Genomic DNA, 23,652 nt, shown 5'->3' with positions numbered 1-23,652 from the left:
CGGGAGGTACCGCGCCTAGACACACCCCAGCGCGCCGCAGAGGCGGAAGGGGAGCGCGGCGAGCGGCGGAAGTGGCGGGAAGAGGCTTCCGTCGGAATGTGTCGCGGCGCGGGGGCTGGATGTCGCGATAACCGGCGGGATGGGATGCGGGTGCATGGCACGCCGGCGGGGGACCCCCTTGTGACCGGGAGGCGCGGAGAGAGAAACGGGGCCTCGCGAGTCAGAGAGCGGGGGAGAGAGCGGCCTCCCCTCTGTCCCCTCTAGGGGGCAGGAGGCACCATAGAGCCGCGAGGGCTCCCGGGGGCGGAGCCTGCCGGTTACTATGGCAGCGCGCGGGCGGGGCGGAGCACGGTGGTCGCGGGGGGGCGGGGCCGGCAGGTCCCGCCCCGGTGCCCCCCCCGCCGCCCCCGCCCCAGCCCCGCTGCGGGCCGCCGTGGCGGAGGTCACGGGTTCCCCCCCGCCCCGCCCCGTGCGACCGGCGCCCTCCCGCTGCCTGGGCCGCCCCCGCGGCGCGGCCGAGGCCCCGGGGCACCACCTAGCGGCGGAGCGCCCGCCCGCCCGCCCGCCTCGGGCCCTGCGCGGGCTGCGGGGCTCCGGTGCCCTCGGCTGCCCCGTCGCCGGCCTGAGCGGCCGCCCCGGGGCACCGGTGCGCTCGGGCACGTCCAGCGGGGCTGGCGGCCGCCGCAGCGGGCGCGGGGAGCGGAGGCCCCGCGCTGGGGAAGGGCCCCGCCGCCTTCCGTGCTCGCAGACGTAGGTCGCGTGGGACGTGGGACCCGTGGAGCCAGCAGCTCCGTATCCCAGGCTTTGGGGGTCCCGTGGGGGAGCACGTCTGGGCGTCTGCTGGCAGCTCTGCTCCCTCGGCTCGGGGAGAGATGGGGACGTTTTCACTGTCTGCTCTAAAATAATCGTGTTCCCCATCTGCAGCGAGCCCTGTGGTACCCCGAGGGGTTTGTGGGGATCCCTTAGCACCAGTGACACGGATTGGTCTGGGGGCTCAGGAGACAGGGACAGAACGCAGGAGCTATGTCCTGCGCCGGGCTATGTCCTGCGCTGGGCTCTGCCTCGCAAAGGAGCAGCCCGAGTGGGAAACGGCTTGGCACGGAAGCGCATTCCCAGGACAGCACTTAACGCGGCCGAGGAAGGTGGCGATGAACGTTAATGAGGGCGCTCAGCAGTCTGCAGCGTCGCCATCCTGCCCGGGGCCCCAGAGGTGCTCCCGGCCGCGTCGCCTGCGAGGGAGGGGAGCGGATGCCCTGCAGCGTGGAGGAGAGGATGAGGAGGCTGGGACCTGCGTGCTTCCTTGCCCGGGTCCGGGGAGCAGCATCCGGCTGGGCTGGAGCTGCTCTGTCCTCCTTGGTGTTTGCGTGGGGCTTCGGAAAGAAGGAGCGGTTTTATGCTGATTTGACGAGCGGTGGTGAAATCGGTGGCTCCGCGACCTGAACAGGGCCGTGTCCATGTCTCCGGCTCCGGGATGGAGGCTGGTTGTTGGGGGGTTCAGGAGGAAGTGGTCCCCCCACAGCACCCGTGTGCGGGGCTTTCGTGATCCTCTGTGGTCTCGATACAGACCACGGCCAGAAGCGGCAGGCCGGACCAGGAGCCGATGCGTGGAGCTGCTTCCAGCCACCAAACCTGCAGGAAACCGACCCAGCGGAAAGAGGAATGGCTTTGGGCTGGTACCGAGGTGGGGGAGGGCAGAGTAAAGGGGAAGGGGGAGTATAGGCAAGGGCAGAGCAAAGGGGAAGGGGGAATAAGGGTGAAGACAGCCATCAGCACGGAGGGAATGGTCACTTTTTCCCCACGGCCCCCCAGGACTGGGTGTCCCAGGTGACCTGCCAGCCGGACACTAGCCCTGTCCCCTCCAACTGGTCCCATCCCCTTCTTGGGGGGGGGGGGGGCTGGTGAAGCCATTTGGTCCCCAACGACTGCCAGGTGGCTCCACTGTGAGGGTCTGGGCATTTGGGGTGTCCGGGTGGCCTTCGAGAGGGCCAGGCTGGGGGGGGGGGGAAGGACCCACTGCACTGGTGGCACTGCCACCCCCAGTGTCCTGTGCAGCCCGCCCCTGCCCGGGCCCAGGGGGGCTACAGCCTGGCCTGGGTGGGAGTGAGTGGACGCGGCCGAGCTGCCAGCGCTGGGGGGGACGGGGGCAGTCACCCATGGCTCCCCCCGTGCCTGCGAAGCCGCCCAGGGACTCCGTTCCTCCTGCTCTTTCCCTCCCGACAGGCAGCGTCTGGCCCGCAAAGGGTTACGCAAGGCGCTGTGGAGTGACACCGCTGCCACCAGCCTGGGAGCTCGGCTCCTTCCTGGTCCGATCCTGATCCTGGCGGGGCTGAGCCGCGACTCGGTGAGTGCCTAACCCCGTGCCCCGGGCTCTGCCTGCCCCCCGTTCGCAGACGGGGACAGGGACGGGGACCCAGCCCTGTTTTCACCTGGGGGGGTTGGCTGGGGTTCATCCCTCCCCACCAGCGCCGGGAGGGACGGAGCGGCTCCGGGCCCCTCCTGGAGTCCTGCCCCCGTTGCAGGGACGGAGCTGTGGGGAACACCCTGGGGCAGACCCTAAGGGCTGGCCCGGAGGGACCCGAGCAGGGCACGGAGCAGAGCCCTTTTTGGGGGGACTTTGAAAACGAGTGGCGTCTCGGGCTTGGGGACACAGGGCTGGGTCCCTGCCGCCGCAGCTCCGCGCGCCAAGGGCTGGAGGATGAGCCTCTGTCCTGCTGATTTACACCCCAGCCAAGTCAGACCTTCCCGGGACCCTTCCCAGAGCGGGGAGACCAGGATCAGCTTGCGGGTCGCGGGTGCGTTGGGGTAGTGTTAGAGAAACCGGGGGGCTCCATTCCTGCACGGCCGGGACCGCACGGGGGGTGAGCGGTGTCACTCGCAGCAGCACTGGCTGAGCCGAGACGGGGGGGACACACTTGCTATCGAACCCGCTTAGTCCCGGTGGCCGAGGACCCCCGTTGCGGGTGTGTGTGGTCGGGATCGCCGTGGGGCAGGGCTGGGATGAGCTGCCCGCGTCCTTCTACAATAAATAACCTCGTCACCCGTGTGCCGGCATGTCACTTACCACGTAGCGATGCTGCGCCCTGGGGAGTGCCGGCGGGCAAGGGCGCATCGCCGGCGGTGTCACCGCGGGCCGGGCGAAGCCCCGAATCGGGGTCTTGCAGCGGGAGGACTTGCCCTGGCCCGGCCTGGGGCTCGTTCGGCCCTTGAGCAGCCTGGCAGGCGCCGGCCACGGTGGGCGCGTGGGGCTCGTGCCGGAGACACGGCGGCGCACCCGGCGAGTCGGGCTGGGCCGTGATCAGCACAGCCCAGATACTGCCTCTCCCGGCGAGGCCATTTCGGTGCAGGCTGGTTTCTGTTGGGAAACCGGCCGAGCCGGCTCCTCCGGCTGCCAGCCGCAGCCTTTGGCTCGGGACAGGCCCCGCGCCGTGGCCCCAGGTGAAACCGGGGGCAGGACCGAGGGGCGCTGCCTGCTCTGGCTGGCGGCGAGACAGGAGCTGCCGGCCATCTCCTTCGCCCTGGGACTGCCGCCGTCCTCACCAGCTGCAGCGAGGGGCACGGAGAGCCCCGGCAGGCAGCGGGAACGGGTGCGTGCGCCGATTTGCGATGCCCTGGCGATGGGATCGCAGCGGGAGCTGGTTGGGGCTGCTGGGGCCGGCACGTGGTGCTGGCGAGCGGCCGTACGTGGAGCGGGGCTGTGCTGTGCCTGGCACACGAGGCCCGACCCCGTCCGGAGGCGGCGAGTCGGCTCCGGCACAGCGGATGAGCCGTCACCCTGGGGTGGGTGTCCCATGGCCAGGGTCTGCTCAGACCTGCGGCTCCTGCTTCGTGGCCCTTGGGTGTCCAGGCACCCCGTAAGCATTGACTAGCGCCGGTGGCACGTGGTGCCGCGACAGGACCAGCCGGTTCAGCTCACCGACCTGGCAGAAAACCGACCCACCTCCGTGGTGGGGTCTCATATTTATTGGCGCTGGTCAAAATCTGCTGTCAGACCCCCGCTCCTTTTCCCGAGGGTGCTTTGGGGCTCCCTGTGCCAAACTTGTCCCCATACACCCCCAAACCAGAAGGGATTTGTTTTCGGCAGGACCCGCTTCCAGAACGGCTTCAGCACGCGGTCGGAGGAGCATGGGGACGGGGTGGGGGGAGCAGGACTGCGGGACCTGCCGAATCGGGGTGCTGCTCTGCCCGCCGTGGGAAGGCCCCATGGTGGGGCTCCGCGTTTGCAGGCGGCGGAGTGGGCGTTCCGGCAGCTCGCGACGCCGAGTGGCGTGCCGGGCCGGCCTCCCCGGACTCTGCCCTCCGAGCTCGCCGGCTTGTTTGTAAGCTCAGCTGGAAGGGTTTGTTTCCGGGGCCCGGGCGGGCGATTAGGTGCCGGGTGAACGGTTGTCCCTTCCTTCCCTCCGGAGCCGGCGCGGGCTCGGAGCCCTGCTCGCCTGCTGCAGCACCGGGCAGCGGTGCCTTCGGGCTGCCAAAGGGCTGCAGCCGCGGTGGCGGGGGCGAGCGCTCGGCACTGCGCCGGGAGAGCCGCTCCCCGCTGCCGGCGAGGGAAACCGAGGCAGGGAGCCAGCCGGGGCCGAGGGCTGGCCCGGGGCGCCACGCGCCCGCCGAGGTGTGTCGCGGGAGGTGGGGCCGGCCCGGAGGCGAGCCGGCAGGTAGGCCACCGCCACCGCCGCCGCCGCCGCCGCGGGGAGGAAGCCCCTGAGCCGGGCGCCAGACGAAGCCGCCGCCGAGGGGGCCCGGCCCCGCGATATGGCCGTGCGGTTCCAGGTGCGTTGCCTTCCCCGGGGCTCCCCTCTCTCCTCCGTGGCCGGTGCCACGCGGTGCCAGGGGCTGTCTGAGCCTCCCTCCGCTTGCTCCGGCGGCTCACGCCGCTGCGGGGGGGCTCTGCACGCGCTGAAAACCCCTTTCCATGGGGCAGCTCGGCTCTTGGGGTTTTTCCACCTGCCTCCGGCAGCGGGGCAGGGGCTGGTAGAGCCCCCGTGGGGGCGGTCGTGCCGCCTGGCTGTTCGGCGGTGCCGTCCTCCCCGCGCGGCTCACGGAGGGGGGGGAAGGACCTGGAGGCGGCGTCGGCGGCGTCGTGCCGAGCCCGTTCGCTTCCCCTTCGCTTCGGAGGGTCGACTTGATGGCCTCGCCTGGGATTTCCTTGACGCGTGCGATAGCACAGATAAAACCAGACCCTTCCCGAGTCCCTGATTGAGGCTCCTTCCCTTCCCGTCCCGTGGGCCCCGCTCTGCGGTCGCGGGTTGCTCTGAGCCCCTTTTCCCGCTGACGGGGACAATTCGGTGTCCTGGGGCCGGGGCTGGGCGGTGGTGGGGCTGCAGCTGATCCACCGCAGCGTCACCCGGCCCTCGCCGCTTGTGTTTTTCCTTACCCAGACAACCCTTGTGATGGAGGCTGTAAAACGCGCCTTGTGCGAGTCGCCGCCCCGCTCGGGCTCGCGCTTCCTTGTCCTCAGGAGCTTTATTAACTCAGCTCAAGGTCTTTTGTCCGAGCTGGAGGGTGAGACAAGCATCTCTGAGGCTGGGCAGGGGATTTACTCCAGCCCCACTCAGGGATCCTCCATCTCTCTCCGGGTTTGCGCAGGCTTTTCCAGGAGGATGGTGTGGGCGGGCAGCACCGGGCAGGGCGAAGGGAACCGCAGGTGCCCCGCTGCCGACCCGCTCACCCTGCAAAAAACCTGCCGCTCTGTGGACGGACATCCTCAGGCCGAGGGCGCAGGGATGGGTGTCCCCAGCCCTTGTCACCGGAGGGATTTTGTGTTGCACAGAGGCAATTCAGGGGTTTTGGAGCCAGCTCCCACATGGGGGTTAGCCCTGGTGTAACATCGCTGCAAGTCCTGGTGGCCCCTTGGTGGGTGTCTGGGCACCTTTGGGTGCTCTGTCCACCTTCACCCTTGCCATCCCAGTGCCTGTGGCTTGGCTTCTGCTGAGCACACGTGGCTCAGCTCTTCATTGCAGCGTGAAGTTAGATCGAGGAAGGGCCCCGTGCCCATGGCCACAAAGAGGGACAGGAGCTGGTCTAGGCCGCCGGGCTGGGGACAAAGCGCTGGCTGGTCTCAGCGGTCACCCTCCCTTGTCTGCGTTAACAGGTTGCAGCCATGGAGGAGATGGTGATCTGGGAGCAGCACACGGTGACGCTGAGCAAGGTGAGCGCGTCCCCGGGGTGGCCGTGGGGTAGTGGGGCTGGGGACGGGGTGGGGGGTGCACCCCATGGCTCCGGGCCCTGTGGCTCCCCGAAGTGGTTGCGTTATGATGCTCGTGGAGACGCTGTCGGGAAGTGATTTGCCCAGGGTGCCGCTGTGGCCAGGACTGGAGACTGGGCTCTGGCACCCCTCCTGCCACCGGCTGGGAGTGGGCAGCAGGGCTTATCCCCAGGGTGCTGGATGCAGCCAGGGGTCATAGTCACGTAGTGACGTCCCCTCTCCCTCTGTGTGGGGGGCGCATGGCCATGAGCCCTGCTGCCCCAGACCCTGTGGGCATCCCGGGGGCTGCGATGGGGAGAGACGGGTGCGCTATAGGGCTGTGGCGTGGGCAACATCCCCCTATCCAGCTCTGCCATCAGCACCGGAGGGAGCCCGGATCTGGCTCCATCTGACACATCTCTGTCTGCACTAGGACCCTCAGCGAGGCTTTGGCTTTGCTGTCTCAGGAGGCCGAGACCGTCCCAGCAGGACGACTGGGGACACGGCGGTGTTTGTCTCGGATGTGGTGTCTGGGGGACCAGCGGCAGGACGGCTCCAGTGAGTGCACAGGGATGCAGGGATACTGGGATTGCTCGCTACAAACAGGGGACGGGAAGGGCAGCAAATTGCTCCCATTTGGACAGGGCTTAGCACTGCTGCCGCCCTGCTCTGGTGTGCTGCGTGAGGCCTGCGTGGGCTGGGGTTGCAGCACCGGGCAAAGAGCTGGGGTCCTACTGGGGCAAAACCTGCCTTTGCTGTCCCCACCAGCCCCCCAAGCTGGGGGCTGTGACGGGGGCAAAGCCACGGCTGCATTTTCCCTTCCAGGCTGCAGGATCACATCGTGATGGTGAATGGCCTTTCCATGGAGAATGTCTCTTCCTCCTTTGCCATCCAGACGCTTAAAACCTGTGGCAAGATCGCCAACATTGTGAGTGTGCCCTGCAGCGGGACGGGTCAGATGTCAACCCTGGGCACACGAGCCTGCTCCGTGCCTGTCCCTGGCCATGCTGCCACTGAGCCGCGTGTGGTTGAGGTGACTCTGTGTCACCCCAGCTGTTTGCAGGGTGGGTGATGCCTCTAGGCAAAGCTGTGTTCCTCTCGGGGCATTGCTTGCTCCCCTCGACACCGGGGTGGCCGTGGACCCATGCTCTTCTCCCACGTCGCAGCACATCTCTGGGGTGCCTGTTTGAGCAGCTCCACTGCTGGGCCGTGTTAGGGGTGATTAACACTGTGGTTATTTGGGGAGCAGCCCCAAAATGGGGGGTTTTGCACCTGTAGAGAGGAAAATCTCGGCAGGATGGGAACCCCCTTCCCTGGTCTGGCCGTGGCTCCTCACCTGGCATCATGGGGGGGTCCGTGCCTGCGCCCACAGAGATGGGCTACGTGAGTCCCAGGGCTGGTTCCGCTCCTCTGTTCCCTCTTGGCATTGATTTCTGTCCCAGGCTTGGAAATAGCTGCAGAAACGTCTCCTGGCAGAGACAGCTTTGTTTACCAGCTGCCCTTCTCCTTTTCCACCTGCAGACACTAAAGAGACCCAAGAAAATTCAGCTCCCCGTGAGCAAGAGCAGCGAGCCCCCGAAGGGCAGCTCCGTGTCCCCCGCTGTGCGCCGGCACTACGACTCGGACGAGGAATACGAGTCTCATGGCGCTGAGCCGGCCTTGCGTGCCGCCAGCAGGCATCACTCCCGGGATGACCTGGACCACAACCAGGGCTATGACGGGGACTCATCCAGTGAGAGGAGCTCTGGGCACTACCGGCAAGACCGTCGCCACCAAAAATCGGTGTCCAGGAGCCGGAGGCGAAGCCAGGACAGCAGCCACTGGAGGCAGAGCCCTGACAGCGGCTCAGATCGGAGGGGCTACAGCAGGCACCGCTCCACGAATGGCTTTGGCCACGAAGGGGACACCAACGGGCTGGCTCTGGTGTCTGGGTTCAAGCGGCTGCCGCGCCAGGATGTGCTGATGAAGCCTGTCACGTCGGTCCTGGTGAAGCAGAAGCAGAGCGAAGGTAGGGCCTTCCCTTTGCCTCTGTCCCTGGCTCTTGTCGCCTGAGTCATGGCCTCTGTGTCCCCTGGGGAGGAGGCAATGGCTGGGTTGTGCCCAGCGTCTGGCACGCAGAGTCAGGCCAATGCTTGCCATGTGGGGTGCTGGGTGCACTGAACTTGCCTGGCCTCAGCCCAGGGGTGGCAGAGCTCAGCTTTGGGGCTTGCTAATGCCCCAGCAGGAGCTGGAATGAGCTTAGGGGATGGTGGTGAGGAGGGACCAGTGTCTGCCCAGCTCTGTCATGGGCTCTCTCTGGTGCAGAATACGGCCTGAAGCTGGGAAGTCAGCTCTTCATCAAGCATATATCCGAGAACGGGCTGGCGGCGAAGCGCAGCTCCCTGCAGGAGGGAGACCTCATCCTGAAGGTACAGGGTCCCAAGGGGATGCACAGCATTTGCTGGGGGGATTCATCTCCCCCTGTTCAGCTGGCTCGTCCCTGGCTGCCGGGAAGAGCAGCCGAGCTGTGAAGGAGGGGATGAGCCAAAAGCCTGCTTTTCTCAGCTGGCTGCGAGGGATGCCAGCTTGCGTGGAGAAATCTCCATCTGGTGCCTGCATCCTGCCCCATCTCCCCGGTGCAGCATGGGTCTGACCACCATCTGGGACTGTGTGGGGGCTCTTGGGAACCAGCTCCCCGCAGTGCCGAGGCTGGTTGGTTAAGGCAGCCCCGCGGTGTTCAGCTGGTGACAGCTGCTTGTCCTGCTGCCCACAGCGGGATCTCAACTGCCCCACTGCCCCCACAGCACATGGGTCTCCTTGCTGCATGGGGGTGTCCCTGCTGGGGGAACAGTTGGCAAGAGGAGCTCAGATGTTCAGGGTATGTCAGGACTGTGACTAGATGAAAGGTATTTAGAGAGGATAAAATAGAGGGCTGGAGATATTTAGTTTGCATGGATGGGCCAGGCAACCCCGTGGCCACGTGGGAACCAGGCCTGAAAGGGCTCTGGGGCAAACAGGAGGGTTTTCACTTTGGCACAGTCCAACAGAAAAAGCTTGCAGCAGCTCAGGGAGATCACAGCCCCACAACCCATGTGGGCCTGATTCTCACTGGTGCTAGTTCAGTGCATGGGGAAGACAGCGGTGAGCAAAGGTTAAAGTAAAACTGAGCTTTAAACAGCATCCGAGTGGGTCTCTGCAGCTCCTGTCTCCATGCGATGCCATGTAGCTAAAGGTGGGGATTAATTGGCCTTGCTAATTCGTTTCCTGTTTGCACGTGGATGAGGCCTCGCTGGGAGGCAGCCAGGAACGGGGGGACAGATCCCAGTGGACAAAGCCATGGGAGCTGGGGCCAGGAGCCAGGGCCAGAGGGGCAGAGAAGGGACCTGGGAAGCTGCAGTCAGCAGATCCCCCATGGTGGCTCCCGTACGAGCAGAGTTATTCCCAAGGGCCTGCTGCAGCTGGAGGCAGCTTTCCCATGAGCGAGCACCCTCACACGTCCCACTCTTCCCCTCTCCAGATCAATGGGGTGGCCAGTGAGAACATGTCCCTGGCTGATACCCAGCAACTCATTGAGCGGACAGAGGGGACCCTGACCCTGATTGTCCTCCGGGACCACCGGCAGTTCCTGGTCAACATCCCTGACATGGCAGACAGTCACAGTGACAGCTCCCGGATGGATGGTAAGGGGACACGGTGATAGGGCCGGGGGCCCAATACACAGCATGGGGGACTAGATCATCACTAATGTGTGTCTCGTCACTGCAGACATCTCCGACATCGGCTCTGAACTGTCCCATCCACCATCCCCCGAGAGCTCCCCACGACTTCCAGCTGCCGCCAGGATGAATTCACCTCTGTAAGCCTCTCTGTGTCCCTGCCCCTCCACGTCCCCATGAACCTGTTTTCTCCCCATCGATCACCAGGTCCCCCCATGCTTTCTGCCAGTCTGGAGGGGTTGGTTCTCCTCCATTCTGCTGGTGTCCGGAGCTGGCTCATCCTGGAAGTGGGACTGCATTTCGGTCCCCTGCAGAAGCTGGAGCTGCTGGGCACCAACTTGCCCTGCTGTCTCTGCTGCTTGCTTGGCACTGTCCATGCTGAGCCACCGCCCAGCTCTGTGATCTACCTAAATGCTGCCCTGACTTTGTTCCAGAGAGAGGAGACGGATGAAAAGGGACTCTGCAGCTGACACGTACATGGATGATGCTCCAGGCCCTGGTAAGTGAGCTCTGATCAGGCCGTGTGGGAGCTAAGAGTCCCCACTCTCCAAACACACCTGGCAAAGCTGTGCAAGGTCTCCCCACGCCTCGGCTGCCTGGGGAGCGGTGCAGCCACTGCCACCTCCTGGGACCAACCCTCTTTCACCGCAGATGTGCTAGAAGCTGTGGAGGAGGATGGCCGCCATGGCCCCTACACCAGCCCCGCTGCCCGAGCCATCTGCAAGGATGGGTACGTCTCTGAGAGGTGGTGGGGAAGGGCTGGGGGAGACAGGGAGCTGCTCTGGTGCAGGGCTGGGGTCGGAGAGCTGGTGACCCACCGTATCGCTGCTGGGCTGACTGTGGCCTTCCCTGTGGCAGGTACAGCCCCGACTCCAGGGTTGTGCACTTTGTGAAGGCCAAGAGCATCGGGCTGCGGCTGGCTGGTGGGAATGACGTGGGCATCTTTGTGTCGGACGTGCAAGAGGGGAGCCCGGCTGACAGCCAGGGCATCCAAGAAGGGGACCAGATCCTGCAGGTACCTGGGACTGGGAAGGGGTCTGAACACTGCTGCACCCAGGCTGCCCAGAACGGACCTACCCCCCTGTGGTTTGGGTTTCTCCTGGTGGGCATCATTTTAGGTCATCACTGGCGCCTGCAGCCTGTACCAGTTGGCTAGACCCTTTGGCCCTTCCCAAGGGGACAGTCCTGTCCCTGGCACCATGCTAACACCCAAAGAGGTCCATGTGCCACCTAGCCTGGCCCTACCTGTGCCCACAGCATCCTGTTCTTGCCAGGGAGAGCCAACTTGAGTGACTGAGACCAACAGCAAGGCGACACCCACTGTGGCAGGGTGACATGGGAGCAGTTCCCAGGTCCACCTCTCCCACCCTTCCCTGGGGGTACCCTGGACACTGCCATTCCCAGGATCCCTGCCCAGGACGTGCATCACCCGTCCTGCTGACTGAGTGCTTTCCTCCATGGCAGGTGAACGACACTAGTTTCCAGAACCTGACCCGCGAGGAGGCCGTGCAGTACCTCATGAGCCTGCCACCGGGCGAGGATGTCACACTGCAAACCCAGAGCAAGCAGGACCGTGAGTGACTGAGCCGATGTCTCTCTGTCCTCTGTCTCTTCTGAGCAAGCATCAGACCTGCTGAACTCCCCAGGGTTCTTTCTGCCCTGCAACATGGTCGTCCTTCCCTACACCCTCCTCCTCCTCCTTTTCCTGAGAGGTGATGGGAGGGGACCAGACCATCCCAGGGCTGTTTGTGCCTTGGGGTCCTGGAGTATGGGGCTTTCTGGAACCCATGGCTCAGCCTGGAGCAGCCACTCTGTGCTGGGGGGGTCGAGTTCTGCTGTCCACAGCATGGCTGGGAGGAAACAGTGCCCTCAACACCCTTCTTGCAGTGAGGGCTTCTGTGGAGGCTCCTGGCCACCTCAGCTCCTACCCAAATCCCTCCAGCATCCCCAGATTCCTCCCCAGCCACCTCTTCCTCTAATGGTACCTCTCACCTTGGGCTCCAGTTTACAGGAAGATGATCTCGTCCAATGTGGGTGACTCGTTCTATATCCGGACACACTTTGACTTCGAGAAGGATGCGCCCTCGGGACTCAGCTTCATCCGTGGCGAGGTCTTCCATGTGCTGGACACAATGTACCGGGGCAAGCTGGGGAGCTGGCTGGCCGTGCGCATGGGCAGGGACCTGCAGGAGCTGGACAAAGGCATCATCCCCAATCAGAGCAGGTAGGGAAGGAGCCAGGAATGGCCCTGGGCTGGACTGGAACATGGATGATGGTCCTGCTAAGGTGCAGGGCAAGGGCTGGTGGAGCAGCAGTTGGAAGCATGAGCTGATGAAATCCCTTCTCAGTGCCCAGAGGGGGACGGGGCAGTTGATGCTCTGGTTGTCCAGTCCACAGGGGAGAAGAGGCTGGCACAGCCTCATCTGGCCACTGGCAAGGCCAGGACCCCAGTCCTCCTGCCCTGCTCCCTGGGGCTCAGAGAAACGCAGCAGGTGTAAATCTGGAGGCTCTGGGTCCTGAGCCCTCTCCCATCCCAGGGCCGAGCAGATTGCCAGCCTGGAGTCGGTGCTGAAAGCCACGTCTGGTGCCAATCCCTCCGGAGCACGTGCTGAGTTTTGGAAGCTGCGGGGTCTGCGGGGAGCCAAGAAGACGCTGCGGAAGAGTCGGGAGGACCTGTCTGCCCTCACGAAGCAGGGCCGCTACCCCCCATATGAGAGGGTGGTCCTGAAGGAAGGTGGGTACTGCTCCAAGGCACCAGTGCCTCTGTCCTCATCTCCCAGTGCTGTGGGTGCTGTGGGACATCAGACCCGGGCCAAGAGCTGCCCTGCTGCAGGTGCTAGTGGACTCCGCTCACCCAGCAGGAGTGGGAGCGATCTGCAGTCCCATGGGCACCTCAGGGTGGAGGCCCGGGCGCCTGGGTTCTGCAAGCTCTGCCCTCACCCCCAGCATCCCCAAGCCCATCTGTCTTCTCTCCACAGCCAGTTTCAAGCGGCCGGTGGTGATTCTGGGCCCCATCGCAGACATTGCCATGCAGAAGCTGAGCACGGAGTCGCCCCAGCTGTTTGAGATTGCTCGTAAGTGCCCCCCACCGTGGGGTGACTCCTGTTCACAGGCTGGAGCTTCACTGTCCAGGCCTGCGGGTGCTTCTTTACCCAGGGCCCTGTCCCAATCTTTCCTCGTTGCCTCCCCATGACATCCCAACACCCTCCTGGGCTTGTTTTCCCTCTCCCCACATCTCATGCTATGAGCCAGGCTCTGGACATCTTGATGGATGGACATATCCTTGGGACTGGGCATGGCCAGACCCAGCCCAGGGCCACTGGGGATGTCACATCTTCCCCAGTCCCTCACGCCACATCTCCTTATCCCATAGCGAGCATCCCCCGGGATGGGGCATCGTCTAAGGTCATCAAGTTGGACTCAGTGCGGCAGATTGCAGAAAAGGTGAGAGTCTGGGAGACCTTCGCTGCGTTCTGGGAGCCAGATGGGCCAGGGTTTGGGTGGGCCCCTAGGGAACCCTGCCTCCATCCCTGTCCCTGTCCGCGATGGGGCTGAACGCTGGTCCCCTGCCCCCAGGACAAGCATGCACTGCTGGACATCACACCCTCGGCTGTGGAGCGCCTCAACTACGTGCAGTACTACCCAGTGGTGGTGTTTTGTGAGCCCGAGAGCCGCCAGGGCATCAAGGCCATGCGCCAGTGGCTGGCACCCGACTCCAGGAAGAGCTCCCGGCGCCTCTACGCTCAGGCCAACAAGATGAAGAAGTACTGCAGCCACCTCTTCACTGCCACCATCAGCCTCAGCGGCAGCGGCAATGCTTGGTACCAGACACTCAAGGACATCATCAGGACGCAGCAGAGCCAGCCCATATGGACGGCGGAGGAGCAGGTACATGGACACGGGGTCCCTGTGGTGAGGCTCAGCCTCACATGGTTGCAGGCTGGGCAGCTAATGGCATCAGGGAGCTCCTGGGGAGCCTGTGCGGGGAAGTGTCTGTCCCCTCTGTGCCCAAAGCCCTGTTTTGTTCTCATCTCCACCCTGCAGGTGGACGTGGGGGTGGAGGACAACCTGGACATGCTGAACTCGTCGAGTGCAGCAACCTCAGGCTACCTGACCTGCGACAGCCATGCCAACAGCGACTACGACGACACAGACGGCGAGACAGGCCCCTACACCGATGGTGAGGCAGAGGATGACTATGACCAGCCTGCACTAGCCCGCTCCTCCGAGCCAGTGGAGACGTACCCAAGCCATAGCCTGACTGAGCGGGTGGATCCCCCTATTCTGGTACGTGGGACCAGTGGGCCAGAGGGTGGCACAGAGCTCTGCTATGGAGGCTGATTTCTATCCCACTGTGGCACAAGCAGGAGCAGGAGCACCACCTCTACCTGTTGCAGGACGCAGCCAGGCATCCATGCCCAGCTCTGGTGTCTCCCCCCCCCCCCCCCCTTTCCCATGGGGGAGAGCAGCCCAGCTCCAAGCTGGAGCACAAATCCTGTCTGCCCAGCGCTGTGGCCCTCCAGAGCCCAGCTCCACTGCCTCTAATCCATGTCTCTCCTGTCTTCAACAGGCAACAGAGCAGCAGCCACAGGGCCAACGGAGACAGCGCTACGACAGCATCAGGTACCTGTGTGCTGGGGCTGGCTGGGGAGTTAACGCGCTGCCCCTCCTGCCTGGGGAGGTAGCGCAGGTTGAGCCCCAAACTCATTTGCTGCACACACAGCTGCTGGCCCTACGGCATCACTGGTGGCCCCCGGGGAGGGGGCATTGCTGGGGCTGGCACTGTCCTGCCCCAAAAGTTGCGCCTAGGGCTGGGGAAGGGCCCAGGGAGCTGTTGGGTCCTGCTCTGCCTGGCCTGACCCTGCGCTGCAGGGACTGAGTTTGCCACCCGTCCCAATCGGGCTGCAGCGGCATCACTGTGGTTTCTCACCCCCACCTAGGGAATACGAGCGCGATGCTGTCAGGAAGAGGTTCACGCGGGCCCGGGATGACTCGGATGAGGACGAAGGCTATGAGTGGGGCCCAGCTACAGACGTGTAGCGGGGCAGGCTCAGCGCTTACCTAGGAACGCCCCGTGCCGCTGCGCCAGCCGCCACCACGCCGGGCAGCCAGGCCCCTCCGGCCAGCCTTGCCGCAGCCCCGCATCACTGATGCCTGGTCGAGTTACAACCCAGGCAGTGCCACGCGGCATCCTGCAACCGGGCCGGGCTGGGCCTAGTCCTGCTGCACCGACTACCACCTGGCACCTCCAAGTGCCTCTGTCCCCTTTCAGCCATGGCTTTGCCTCCGCTGCTGAAATAAAGAGGACATTTTCACTAGCACAAGCTGTTTCCTTGCGTGCTGGGTGGCAGTGTGCAGGGACAGCGGCCTTGCTAGGAACCATGCTGCCTTTGGGGCTGCGATGCCCTACCTGCTGCAGGTCCCAGGCCTGTGCAAGACAGGCTGGTGCTGGGGGCACCTCGGCAGGATCAGGCTCGGGACAGCAAGGCTGTGCTAATACCTGGGATCACGGAGAAACTGGGTTGCATCCCCCCAAAGAGCTGAGCTTCCTCCTGCGCAGCCTAGCTGCTTCTCCCTACCTCAGCCAGGGCTCCTTGCCCAGAAACGCAGCCTCCAACATCTCCCAAAACTTTTATTTTTACATCAACCAAGCACACGGGCAAAGCTGTGTCAGCGCTGCCTCGGCCAACTGGGTCCAGGGAACCACTCATGGAAGAGGTGTCCCTGGGAAGCCCTCATCTCTGGGCCAGGACCAGGGCTGCCTTGGGGGCTCCCGTCACCACCTGGGACAAGAGCGGGACTGGGCAGCGCCGTGTTCCCTTTCGCTGCGCGGAGGGACGGCCCTGAAGGGACCCAGTGCCCTGGGGGGCGCCGGGCTGTGCGTGCGGAGCGGTTGAAGGCACTCCCAGGGAGGCAGAGGTAGTTTCCCAGCTCAGTACAACAGGGCTAACGGGGACTGCGCACCCCGACAGGCCCCTGGCAAAGCCGGGGAGGAGAAGCAGGTGCCGAGGGCCCTGCTGCAGTTAAGGCTGAGTTTGAGAGCCCCCAGCTCTCCCTCGGGGGTGCCAGCGTGCGCCCACCCGCTGGTGCGAGGGGTGTTAGCGCTGCTTGGGACCGTGCCAGGACAAGCCCCGGGAGCTGTGCTCAAGCACCATCCCTTTATGGGGAAAGGCACCATCGGTGAGTGAAAAGCACTATCGGGGGGCGAGGGGATGGGGTAACGTTTCCTGCTGGGTCCCCTCTCCTCCTGCCAGCACCTGGCCAAGGCAAGGGACTGCGGGAAGCAGTGCAGCCACTGTGAAGCAGGGATGGGTGAACAGAGGTGGAGGAGAAGGGTCACGGGCCCAAACCATGGCACCCCATGCCCGAACACTGCTCAGGCTGGGCATCGTGCCCTCAGAGTCTCCTGCTGGGTCCTGAGTAAAACAGAAGAGGTGCAGGATTAGGCCCTGCTGGGAGCCGGAGGGCTCCAACGACAGTGCTGAGGCAGAGCATGTCCTGCCCTCGCAGCCCCAAGCTCGCTCCTGCCCGGTCCCAGGCACGTACAGTGAAAACCAGGCACAGCCAGCGGCTCAGAGAAAGATGGGCTGCTCCTGCCCTGTCAGTAAGCGGTACGTGGAGGCTGGCATCGTCTTGATGTGGACCTAAGGCAGAGACACAAAGATTAGCCAAGAGACGCACCAAAGCCCAGGCTGGAGGGTGCTGGGGCAAAGCCCTGAGCATGGCCTGCTACGTTTGGGTTTGGGCAGGCCAGGACATCTCTCGCCCTAGCAGCAGGTTGGGCAGACAGGCTGATCCAACCCAAACATCCCCATGTCAGCAAGGCGGACTGAGGCACGAGTGCTCCTGTCTGCCACCACGGAGAGGGGTCTCCTCAGTGTCACCAGAGCACAGCCAGTCCGGCTGTCCCTGGATGCCGTGGGGGCAGGCACAGGGAGCAGAGGGTGCAATTGCAGCCTGACCCGCGGCGCAGGAGCCCCAGCCTGTGCCCAACTCACCTCGCTGACGGCCTGCGTGAGGATCTGGATGATCTTCTCGTGCGGTGTTGCCACCACGCTCTGCCCGTTGATCTCGATGATGCGGTGCCCCACACGGACGCCGCCTTTTTCCGCAATGCCCCCGCGCATCAGGCTGCAGATCTGGAGAGCAGGGTGTGCCGTTGAGAGTCAAGCTATTCCCGCACCCCAGGGCTGTGCTCAGCCATCCTTGGGCTGCGCCCAGCCACCCCCATGAGCCCTTGCATCCAAGCAGGCTCCTGGTAAGAGCTCTGGGCATGGGTGCCACCTCCTCCAGCCCAAGGGTGCTCAGCAAGAGCAGGGATGCCCCCTCGCATTGGTGCAACTGGACTGATGGGCTGAGCTGTAAGCCCAGGGCAGCCTGCAGGCTTTCAGCCCTCCCAGCCCCCACACAGCTCAGCTCCCCTTGCCCACAGGTCTGACCCTTGTGGACAGCAGCAGGTCCCACGTGTCTTTGGAGTAACCACATCTCCAGTCGCACTGCTGGCATCTATCGGTGCCCCATGCAGTGGTGTCTCCCAGTCCCACCCACCCCCTCATCTGCTGATCTCGAGAACGTTCTTCTCTGCCTTTCCTGGGCTTATCCAGTGCAGTCACTGGGGAGTCTGGAGCAGGGAGTGGCTGGGACAGTGACAAATGTCACTAAGGACATGCAAACAAAACAGAGAAAATCACCACCCCCAACGCAAACAGCTGAGGAGCGCCAGGCAGACAAACCTAACCGCCAGCGCCGCAGGAGAGCTACTAGGGCCCTTTGCCATGGCACAGCACCGTGCCAAGGCAGTCCCAGTGACACCTCAGCCATGGCAGAGGCAGGGAGCACAGGAGCTGCGGGCTTGTCCATGGAGACGGAGCCAGGACTGTGTGTCCCTCTGCCAGACCGGCTGCTAAAGCCCTTGGCCGACCCCGGTCTGGCTCTGTCCCGTTTGTCCCAGACACTCACCACGCCATTCTCAACGCAGAAGCCCAGCTGGTACTTGGAGTCGGGGCGCCGGATGACGGCCGTGGTGACAGGGGGACAGTGCACTATGTTCAATGTCACCTCTGTCTGGTGCTTCAGCTCCTAAGAGAGAGGAAGGACAAGCGTCAAAGCCTGGAGAGCCATTCAGGAGGCTGAAGGGGGGGCGCAACACAGCTGTGTTGCTCACAGGAGGGTGGGCTGATGGGTTGAGGATTAGTACAGCTTTCAATGGGGAAACTGAGGCACGCACCAGGGCACTGCGGTGCTCGGTTCAGAGAGAGAAACTCATAAATCTGGTCAAAGATGCTCCATTCCGCCCCTCAGGCCACACTGCCCTTGTTTTCAACTCCCTCCTCCCCAGGAGGTGGAAGGTGCAAGGGAGTCCGCCCAGGATGCTTGGCCACATCCCGGCAAAGCCCTGCTTCCTCACCCACCCGCCTCCCCAGGCAGGGCCCTGCCCACACCCTGCCGCAGCGAGTTCAATCCCCGGCTTCATCGCTGCTTTGTCACATCCTTCCCTCCCGAGGACAGAGACCAGGGACCACCACGGCTCACAGGATGGGTACAGCCCCCCACGCTCCTCTGGTATCCTGCACCCTCTGCCCCTGCAGCCTCCCATCATCCATCCCCTCCCCAATATGGGAGAATTTGAGGGGACCTCGGCATCACAGACAGTCTCGGACTCATTCAGACCAGTCCCCATCTGTGCCTAGCACTCACCCTCCTGCCAAGGTGACCAGCCTGGCCAGCGCAGCGGCTCTGGGCACTCCGAGCTGGCCAGCGCTGGAGGCAGGAAGGCCCTGCAGGCCCAGCCCCGGCTCACCCGGATGATGCTCTGGCAGGTGGTGAGGGGCAGCCCCACCAGGCTCGTCCCGTTGACGGACATGAGGCGGTCCCCAATGCTCAGCTCGCCTGACCTCTCTGCAGGGCCCCCGTGCATGAGGTTGGCGATGACCACAGTGGGCAGGATGGAGCCCCAGCCTGACTCCACGATGGCGATGCCCAGGATCTCCCCCTTTTGCTTCTGGATGCAGACCTGGGAGGACACAGACAGGTCACAGTCACCAGGACGGGGAGCCTGGGCCTTGGGCATCTGTCCCAACTCCCACACGGGTGTCCTGGGCTCAGAGCCAGCTGGGATGGGGCAAGCGGAACCCAGGTACCCAGTCCTCCTCCAGGCACCCCACGCAGGCAGCTTTGTGGGGAGCAACTGCAGCTGCTCAAAGAGCCATGTGGAGAAACAGGGAGGACCAGGCGGGCACTGTCCTGCTGTCCCATGCAGTTCCCACCCCTCCAAAGCAGCTCTTACGTCCTTGCAGTTCTCCTGCCTGGAGAAGTGGGTCAGCTCCGCATTGTAGTGCTCCTGGTCCTCAAGGGCACGGCTGTACTGGCGAGGGCTCAGCTCGCTCGGGTTGATGCTGTTGGCCTCCAGAAAGCGCTGGTAGGCCACGCCGAAGGCCTGCCCGATGGCCTGAGCAATGATCTGGGCCTGGGGGAGGAGGAGGGCGTTTGTGCCGACGGCTCAGGACTACGGTGCCATGGCCAAACTCACCCACAAGCCGCCAGAGCCCAGCATGGAAAAAGCCTGGGATCTCCAAGGTTTCCCAGCTCCTTCCCTACCTGGATGGGCCCCTCCCCGCACAGATCCCCCTTCTCTAGCTGAGCCCCTCTACATGGACAGGGCATCCAGGGTGGGCACCTTCCCCCTCTTTGTGCCCATTGGGAGCCCCTGGGTGCGGTGTTGGCACAGGGCAGCCCAGCCGCCTCCACAGAGACCCAGAGCACCCAGTCACGACACCTCCACAGCAGAATGGGGCCCAGGTCCCCAATGCCGCCCTCCCCTCCCGAGGGGCCCATATGTGGCCTCACGTCAGCGGAGTGGAAGACATGGCAGATCATCTTGTAGAGCCGCTTTTCCTCTGCGGCCTCCGCCCGCCGGGGCAGTTTCCGGCGTGCCATGAGCACCACAAGGGAGCCAATGTCGGCGATGTAGGAGATGGTCTGCAGGGAGTGGTCCATCATGGCCTCCTGGCAAGGGGACAAGGGCAGAGTGATGTTCAACCCTCCTGGCTTGACAGGCACCGTGGGCAGCCTGAGAGCCAGCCAGGCACCCCGCGAACAGGGAAGGGTTTGTGTTCAGCCTCATTCAAATGCCGGCTCCACCAGTATGCAACCCAAATGCCTAGCACACGCTTGGGAGAAATCGTGTCTGTGTTAAGACATAAGCAGCTCCTTCAGTTGACGGCTCATCTGCGTCTCTGCGTGCTGCCAGGGGACAAGACAGCCTTTGCATCTTACTATAAACAAGAAACTCATCCTGAGGCAGACTGCTGCAGAAATTTCAAGCCTAGCTCCCCCTGAGCTCGGCCTGGGAGCCCAGCCGTGCCCGCAAGGTGCGGTTTGAATGAAAAGCCCCATGCAGCCATGTAAAGACAGCCAAGGGACACACAACACGCCCGTGTGGGATGTCTGCAGAGTGACACATCTCCTGGCTGCCTGCCCTTGCCCACGGGCCATCCCTGGGCATGACCCCACCTGTGTGGGCACAAGCGGGCACAAAGACGAGATTTCAAGGTCAAGAGAAAGGTTTCAGCAGCCCCAAAGCAATGCGGGTACCCTCGTTCCCACTCACCTGCGTGTCAGCTGTGAGCACCTTGATCCTCTGCGTGGAGACAAACAAGTCCACCTCTGTCATCGGCTGGGACTCCCCCTCCGGTGCCTGCAGGGTGAAGTGTCCAGGCAAGGTTACTGCTGCTGCCAGGACTCCAGGGCCCCAGCTCCAGTTCTGCAGAGAGCTGGGAAGTGCCCTCCCTGCAGACCCCAGGCCTGAACGCTGCCCGATGCCCACGATGGGCCAGGCTGTGCTAGGCTGGATCATGCCCCCCTACCCTCCTCACCTTGATCCTGTCCACAGCCTCCTGGGCCTGTGCCATGCGGACACTAGTGGGGGGGTTCCTCTCCGAGACAAGCTGTGTGGAGCCCAGGTACTTTGCCCCAAAGATCACACCGTCCAGCAGATCCTCTGGGTCGCAGGGGCCTGGAACTGAGGCGTCAGGAAGGATTAAGCAGTGGAAAACGCCTTCCCCCATCTCCAAGGCCTGGGACACCAGCTCCTACTGCCCGTCAACTGTGTCCCTACACACAGCGAAACAGCTCTACATTTGGGAGATGGGCTCCTCACATCACCAGGGGACCAACTCTGACCCCAGGGCTGCCTCCTCCTTTGCCAAGCTTGAGGCACACCCTGACATCCCTCCTGCTCCCCTTCCCAAGCCTGGGATCCCCTTTGGGCATCCCTGGATCCCCTGCTGTACACCTGGCAAAGGGGGAGCGGGGAACAAACCAGCCACCTGGTGCTGGTAGCCCCATCATGCCGCACATGGCAATAACCCCTCTGCCCCTAGAGGGGCCCCTTTTCCAGCCTGGGTGCAGAGCTGGGTGCTCCCTCCCTGGCTGGGACCCTGGAACACCAGCCACCCCCCAGATTAATGGTCAGAGCTGGGGTTGGTGGGCCAGGACTTCTGGGTTCTTCTGCTATTCAAGCAGAGAAGCAACTCACCCTCTTTGAAAGCTGGACAGGAGGAGCCGGATTCCTTATTCTGCAAGGCAAAGAGGGTGGGTGAGAGTCTGGATGGGAGCCCGGGCATTTACAGCCTCCAGCCAGGCCGGTTGGGTGAAGGTGCCAAGCCTTGGCACTGCAGTGACCAGACTCCAGAGCTACCCAGGGACAGAGGGGAACCCGGAGCACCAGGAGAACGAAGGCTGAGGGTCCTGGGGCTGGGGGGCTTGTTCAGCCCCACTGGTCTGTTCCCCAGGGGATTCAAGGGCATGCAAGTGTCTCCACCACACTCGGAGCAGCAGGAGCCTGCAGCCAGTACTGAGGGTCTTCTCTGGGCACCCCCAGCAGTGCAAGGCCCTGTAAGACCCAGGAAGACAACACTCGCTGCCGGAGCGGAGCCAAGGGGCACTTCCCGGCTTGCTGCCACCCCTCCGCGGCCCGCACGCAATGCACTCACAGCCACGCTGCCTTGCGGTGGCTGCTCTGCCTCCTGGGCAGGAGCAGGGGACAGGGCCACCCACGCTGGCTCTGGGGAGCTGTCCTGGTTGTCCACGCAGGCAGAGTCGACCTCGCAGAGCCCCTCTCCGTAATACCAGTCATCAGAACGTCCTTCCTCCGAGCTCTCTGGCCTCCCCAGCACTTCAGGTGCATCCAGAGCGGCCGGTTCCTCTTGAGCCTGCAGCATCTCCAGGTTGGTCCCAGCCAGGACGTCGGAGCGGGCCAGGGGTGTCTCGGTGCTGGCCTCCGGCAGCCCCCCCTCGTAGCGCAGGAGGCTCAGCAAGTCCTCCCGATCGGCCTCAGCGAAGAGCAGGCCATGGCAGGGCCGGGAGCAGGCCGAGTGCTGGGCGCAGCAGGGCCGCGTCTCCAGGCCTCTGCCCGTGGCCACGTGCAGCGGGCAGGGCCGGCACTTGCCCCGGCACTCTCCGTAGCCCCGCGGGGTCTGCTCGCCCATCGGAGGGACAGCGCTGGCGTTGGAGGAGAGCAACGGTCCCTGTTCCGAGTCGTCGCGGAGGTTGGTGTTGAGGGTCTGGAGCTGGGCCAACAGGCCCTGGATCTCCGAGGGCTCATCCTCGGTGTCCTCGGCATCCTCGGTCCACTCGGCCCTGCGCAGGCAGGCGCCGGCCTCGGGCGCCTCATCCAGCTCCATGCCCGCCAGGTCACCGCTGCTGGGGGCTCGGGGGGGCCCTGTCCCCTGGGAGGTGCTCCTTGCGCTTGGTTTCCAGTCTGCGGCATCCTGCAGCCCCACGGTCACCTCCTCCTCTTCCATGTCTCTTCCCGAATCCCTGCAAAGCTCAGCTCGCGCGTCCCCACCGCCTTTGAGGTCCGAAGCCGAAGCAGGCCCCGAGACGGGCCCCGGGCCCCTCTGCCGACTCTTGGGCAGAGGCAGGTCCCGCCCGGAGCCGCGGCCAGAGCGCAAGGTGCCAAAGGGGGGCCCCTCCGGCCGCCCGTCGCCCATGCCGGGCTCAGGGGCGCCGGGCTGCACCGAAGGCCCTTCCTCCGTGTCCATGGCCGGCGGCTCTGGGGCTTCATCGCTGCCGAAATCGGGGGCCGCTGCTGCAGCCGCTTGGAAATCCATGGTGCTCTCCATGGCGTCGCTCCGGCCTGCGGCGGCCGCGCTGCACTGGGGACAAAGGGGAGAGGGGACAGAGGGGCTGCAGAGGGGGCCGAGGGGGGCTGAAGAGGGGCTGGGGGGGGGCTGCAGAGGGGCCCGAGGGCAGGCTGAATTAGGGCTGGGGAGGTGCAGAGAGGCCCGATGAAGGGGTTGCAGAGGGGTTGGGGACTGCGAGGGGCTGAGGGAGGCTGAAGAGGGGCCGGGAGGGGGGAGCTGAAGTGGGGCTGCGGGGGTGCAGAGAGGCCCGAGGGGGGGGTGCTGCAGAAGGGGGGCTCGGGGGGGTGCAGAGGGGCCGGGGGGGTGCAGAGGGGTCGGGGGGTTGCAGAGGGGCCGGGGGGGGGCTGCAGAGGGGCCCGGGGGCCGGAGGGCGGCTGGGAATAGGGGGAAGCCCAGGAGCCTGCGGGGAGACCCGGGGGGGGGAGGGACACAGAGGGGCCCGGAGGGACCCGACCCCGCTCCCGGGCGCCGGCCCCGGCGCTCCCCCTCGCGGCGCCGCAGCCTGGCCGGACCCCGGGCCGCGCTGCCCGCTCGCCTGGCGCGCAGGGGCCGGGAGGGGCCGGGCCGTACCGGGCCGGGGGGGTCTCGCTGCCGGGCGGCGCCGCCGTCCCGCGGGGGCGATGCCGCCGCCGCC

At 64.7% G+C, this 23,652-nt stretch overlaps 2 protein-coding genes across 3 annotated transcripts; one reads left to right on the top strand and one right to left on the bottom strand.

The window, feature by feature from the left end:
* Positions 1-1,564: 1,564 nt before the first annotated feature.
* On the top strand, positions 1,565-15,186 carry TJP3 (tight junction protein 3). Its single transcript, XM_067312894.1, has 21 exons — positions 1,565-1,681; positions 2,221-2,341; positions 6,086-6,142; positions 6,612-6,736; positions 7,004-7,106; positions 7,700-8,186; positions 8,483-8,586; positions 9,675-9,837; positions 9,923-10,013; positions 10,308-10,372; positions 10,525-10,603; positions 10,732-10,888; positions 11,338-11,446; positions 11,878-12,097; positions 12,411-12,607; positions 12,852-12,947; positions 13,247-13,317; positions 13,450-13,761; positions 13,918-14,160; positions 14,444-14,496; positions 14,814-15,186. The coding sequence occupies exons 3-21, from the start codon at positions 6,095-6,097 to the stop codon at positions 14,911-14,913; spliced, it is 2,823 nt and encodes a 940-aa protein (XP_067168995.1). The 5' UTR covers positions 1,565-1,681; positions 2,221-2,341; positions 6,086-6,094; the 3' UTR covers positions 14,914-15,186.
* Positions 15,187-15,494: 308 nt separating this feature from the next.
* On the bottom strand, positions 15,495-23,639 carry APBA3 (amyloid beta precursor protein binding family A member 3). 2 transcript variants are annotated; one of them, XM_067312756.1, is made up of 12 exons: positions 23,589-23,639; positions 21,867-23,030; positions 21,410-21,449; positions 20,748-20,893; positions 20,483-20,569; positions 19,720-19,878; positions 19,160-19,339; positions 18,674-18,886; positions 17,833-17,952; positions 16,872-17,012; positions 16,420-16,517; positions 15,495-16,289 (listed from the first exon to the last, which is right to left on the bottom strand). In XM_067312756.1, exons 2-11 carry the CDS (start codon positions 22,995-22,997, stop codon positions 16,446-16,448), a joined length of 2,289 nt encoding a protein of 762 aa, XP_067168857.1. In that variant the 5' UTR covers positions 22,998-23,030; positions 23,589-23,639; the 3' UTR covers positions 15,495-16,289; positions 16,420-16,445. The 2 variants fall into 2 exon arrangements, with proteins under 2 accessions (XP_067168857.1, XP_067168856.1); XM_067312755.1 differs by having other exon boundaries at positions 15,495-16,517.
* Between the last annotated feature and the right edge of the window lie 13 nt (positions 23,640-23,652).

This window comes from Apteryx mantelli, chromosome 30, assembly GCF_036417845.1.
Source record: "Apteryx mantelli isolate bAptMan1 chromosome 30, bAptMan1.hap1, whole genome shotgun sequence".
Classification (NCBI taxonomy): domain Eukaryota; kingdom Metazoa; phylum Chordata; class Aves; order Apterygiformes; family Apterygidae; genus Apteryx; species Apteryx mantelli.
The sequence above is the reverse complement of the archived record's forward strand: the minus strand, read 5'-3'. Positions and strand labels throughout refer to the sequence as shown.

Coding starts and splice junctions, on each gene's coding strand:
- TJP3 (XM_067312894.1), top strand. CDS start 6,095: ATGGAGGAGATGGTGATCTGGGAGCAGCACACGGTGACGCTGAGCAAG. Junction 10,889..11,337: donor AAGGGGACCAGATCCTGCAG/GTACCTGGGACT, acceptor CCTCCATGGCAG/GTGAACGACACTAGTTTCCA. Junction 12,098..12,410: donor ATCATCCCCAATCAGAGCAG/GTAGGGAAGGAG, acceptor CTCCCATCCCAG/GGCCGAGCAGATTGCCAGCC.
- APBA3 (XM_067312755.1), bottom strand. CDS start 22,997: ATGGAGAGCACCATGGATTTCCAAGCGGCTGCAGCAGCGGCCCCCGAT. Junction 20,570..20,747: donor AGGCTGTGGACAGGATCAAG/GTGAGGAGGGTA, acceptor TTCACCCTGCAG/GCACCGGAGGGGGAGTCCCA. Junction 16,518..16,871: donor TCACGCAGGCCGTCAGCGAG/GTGAGTTGGGCA, acceptor TCTCTGCCTTAG/GTCCACATCAAGACGATGCC.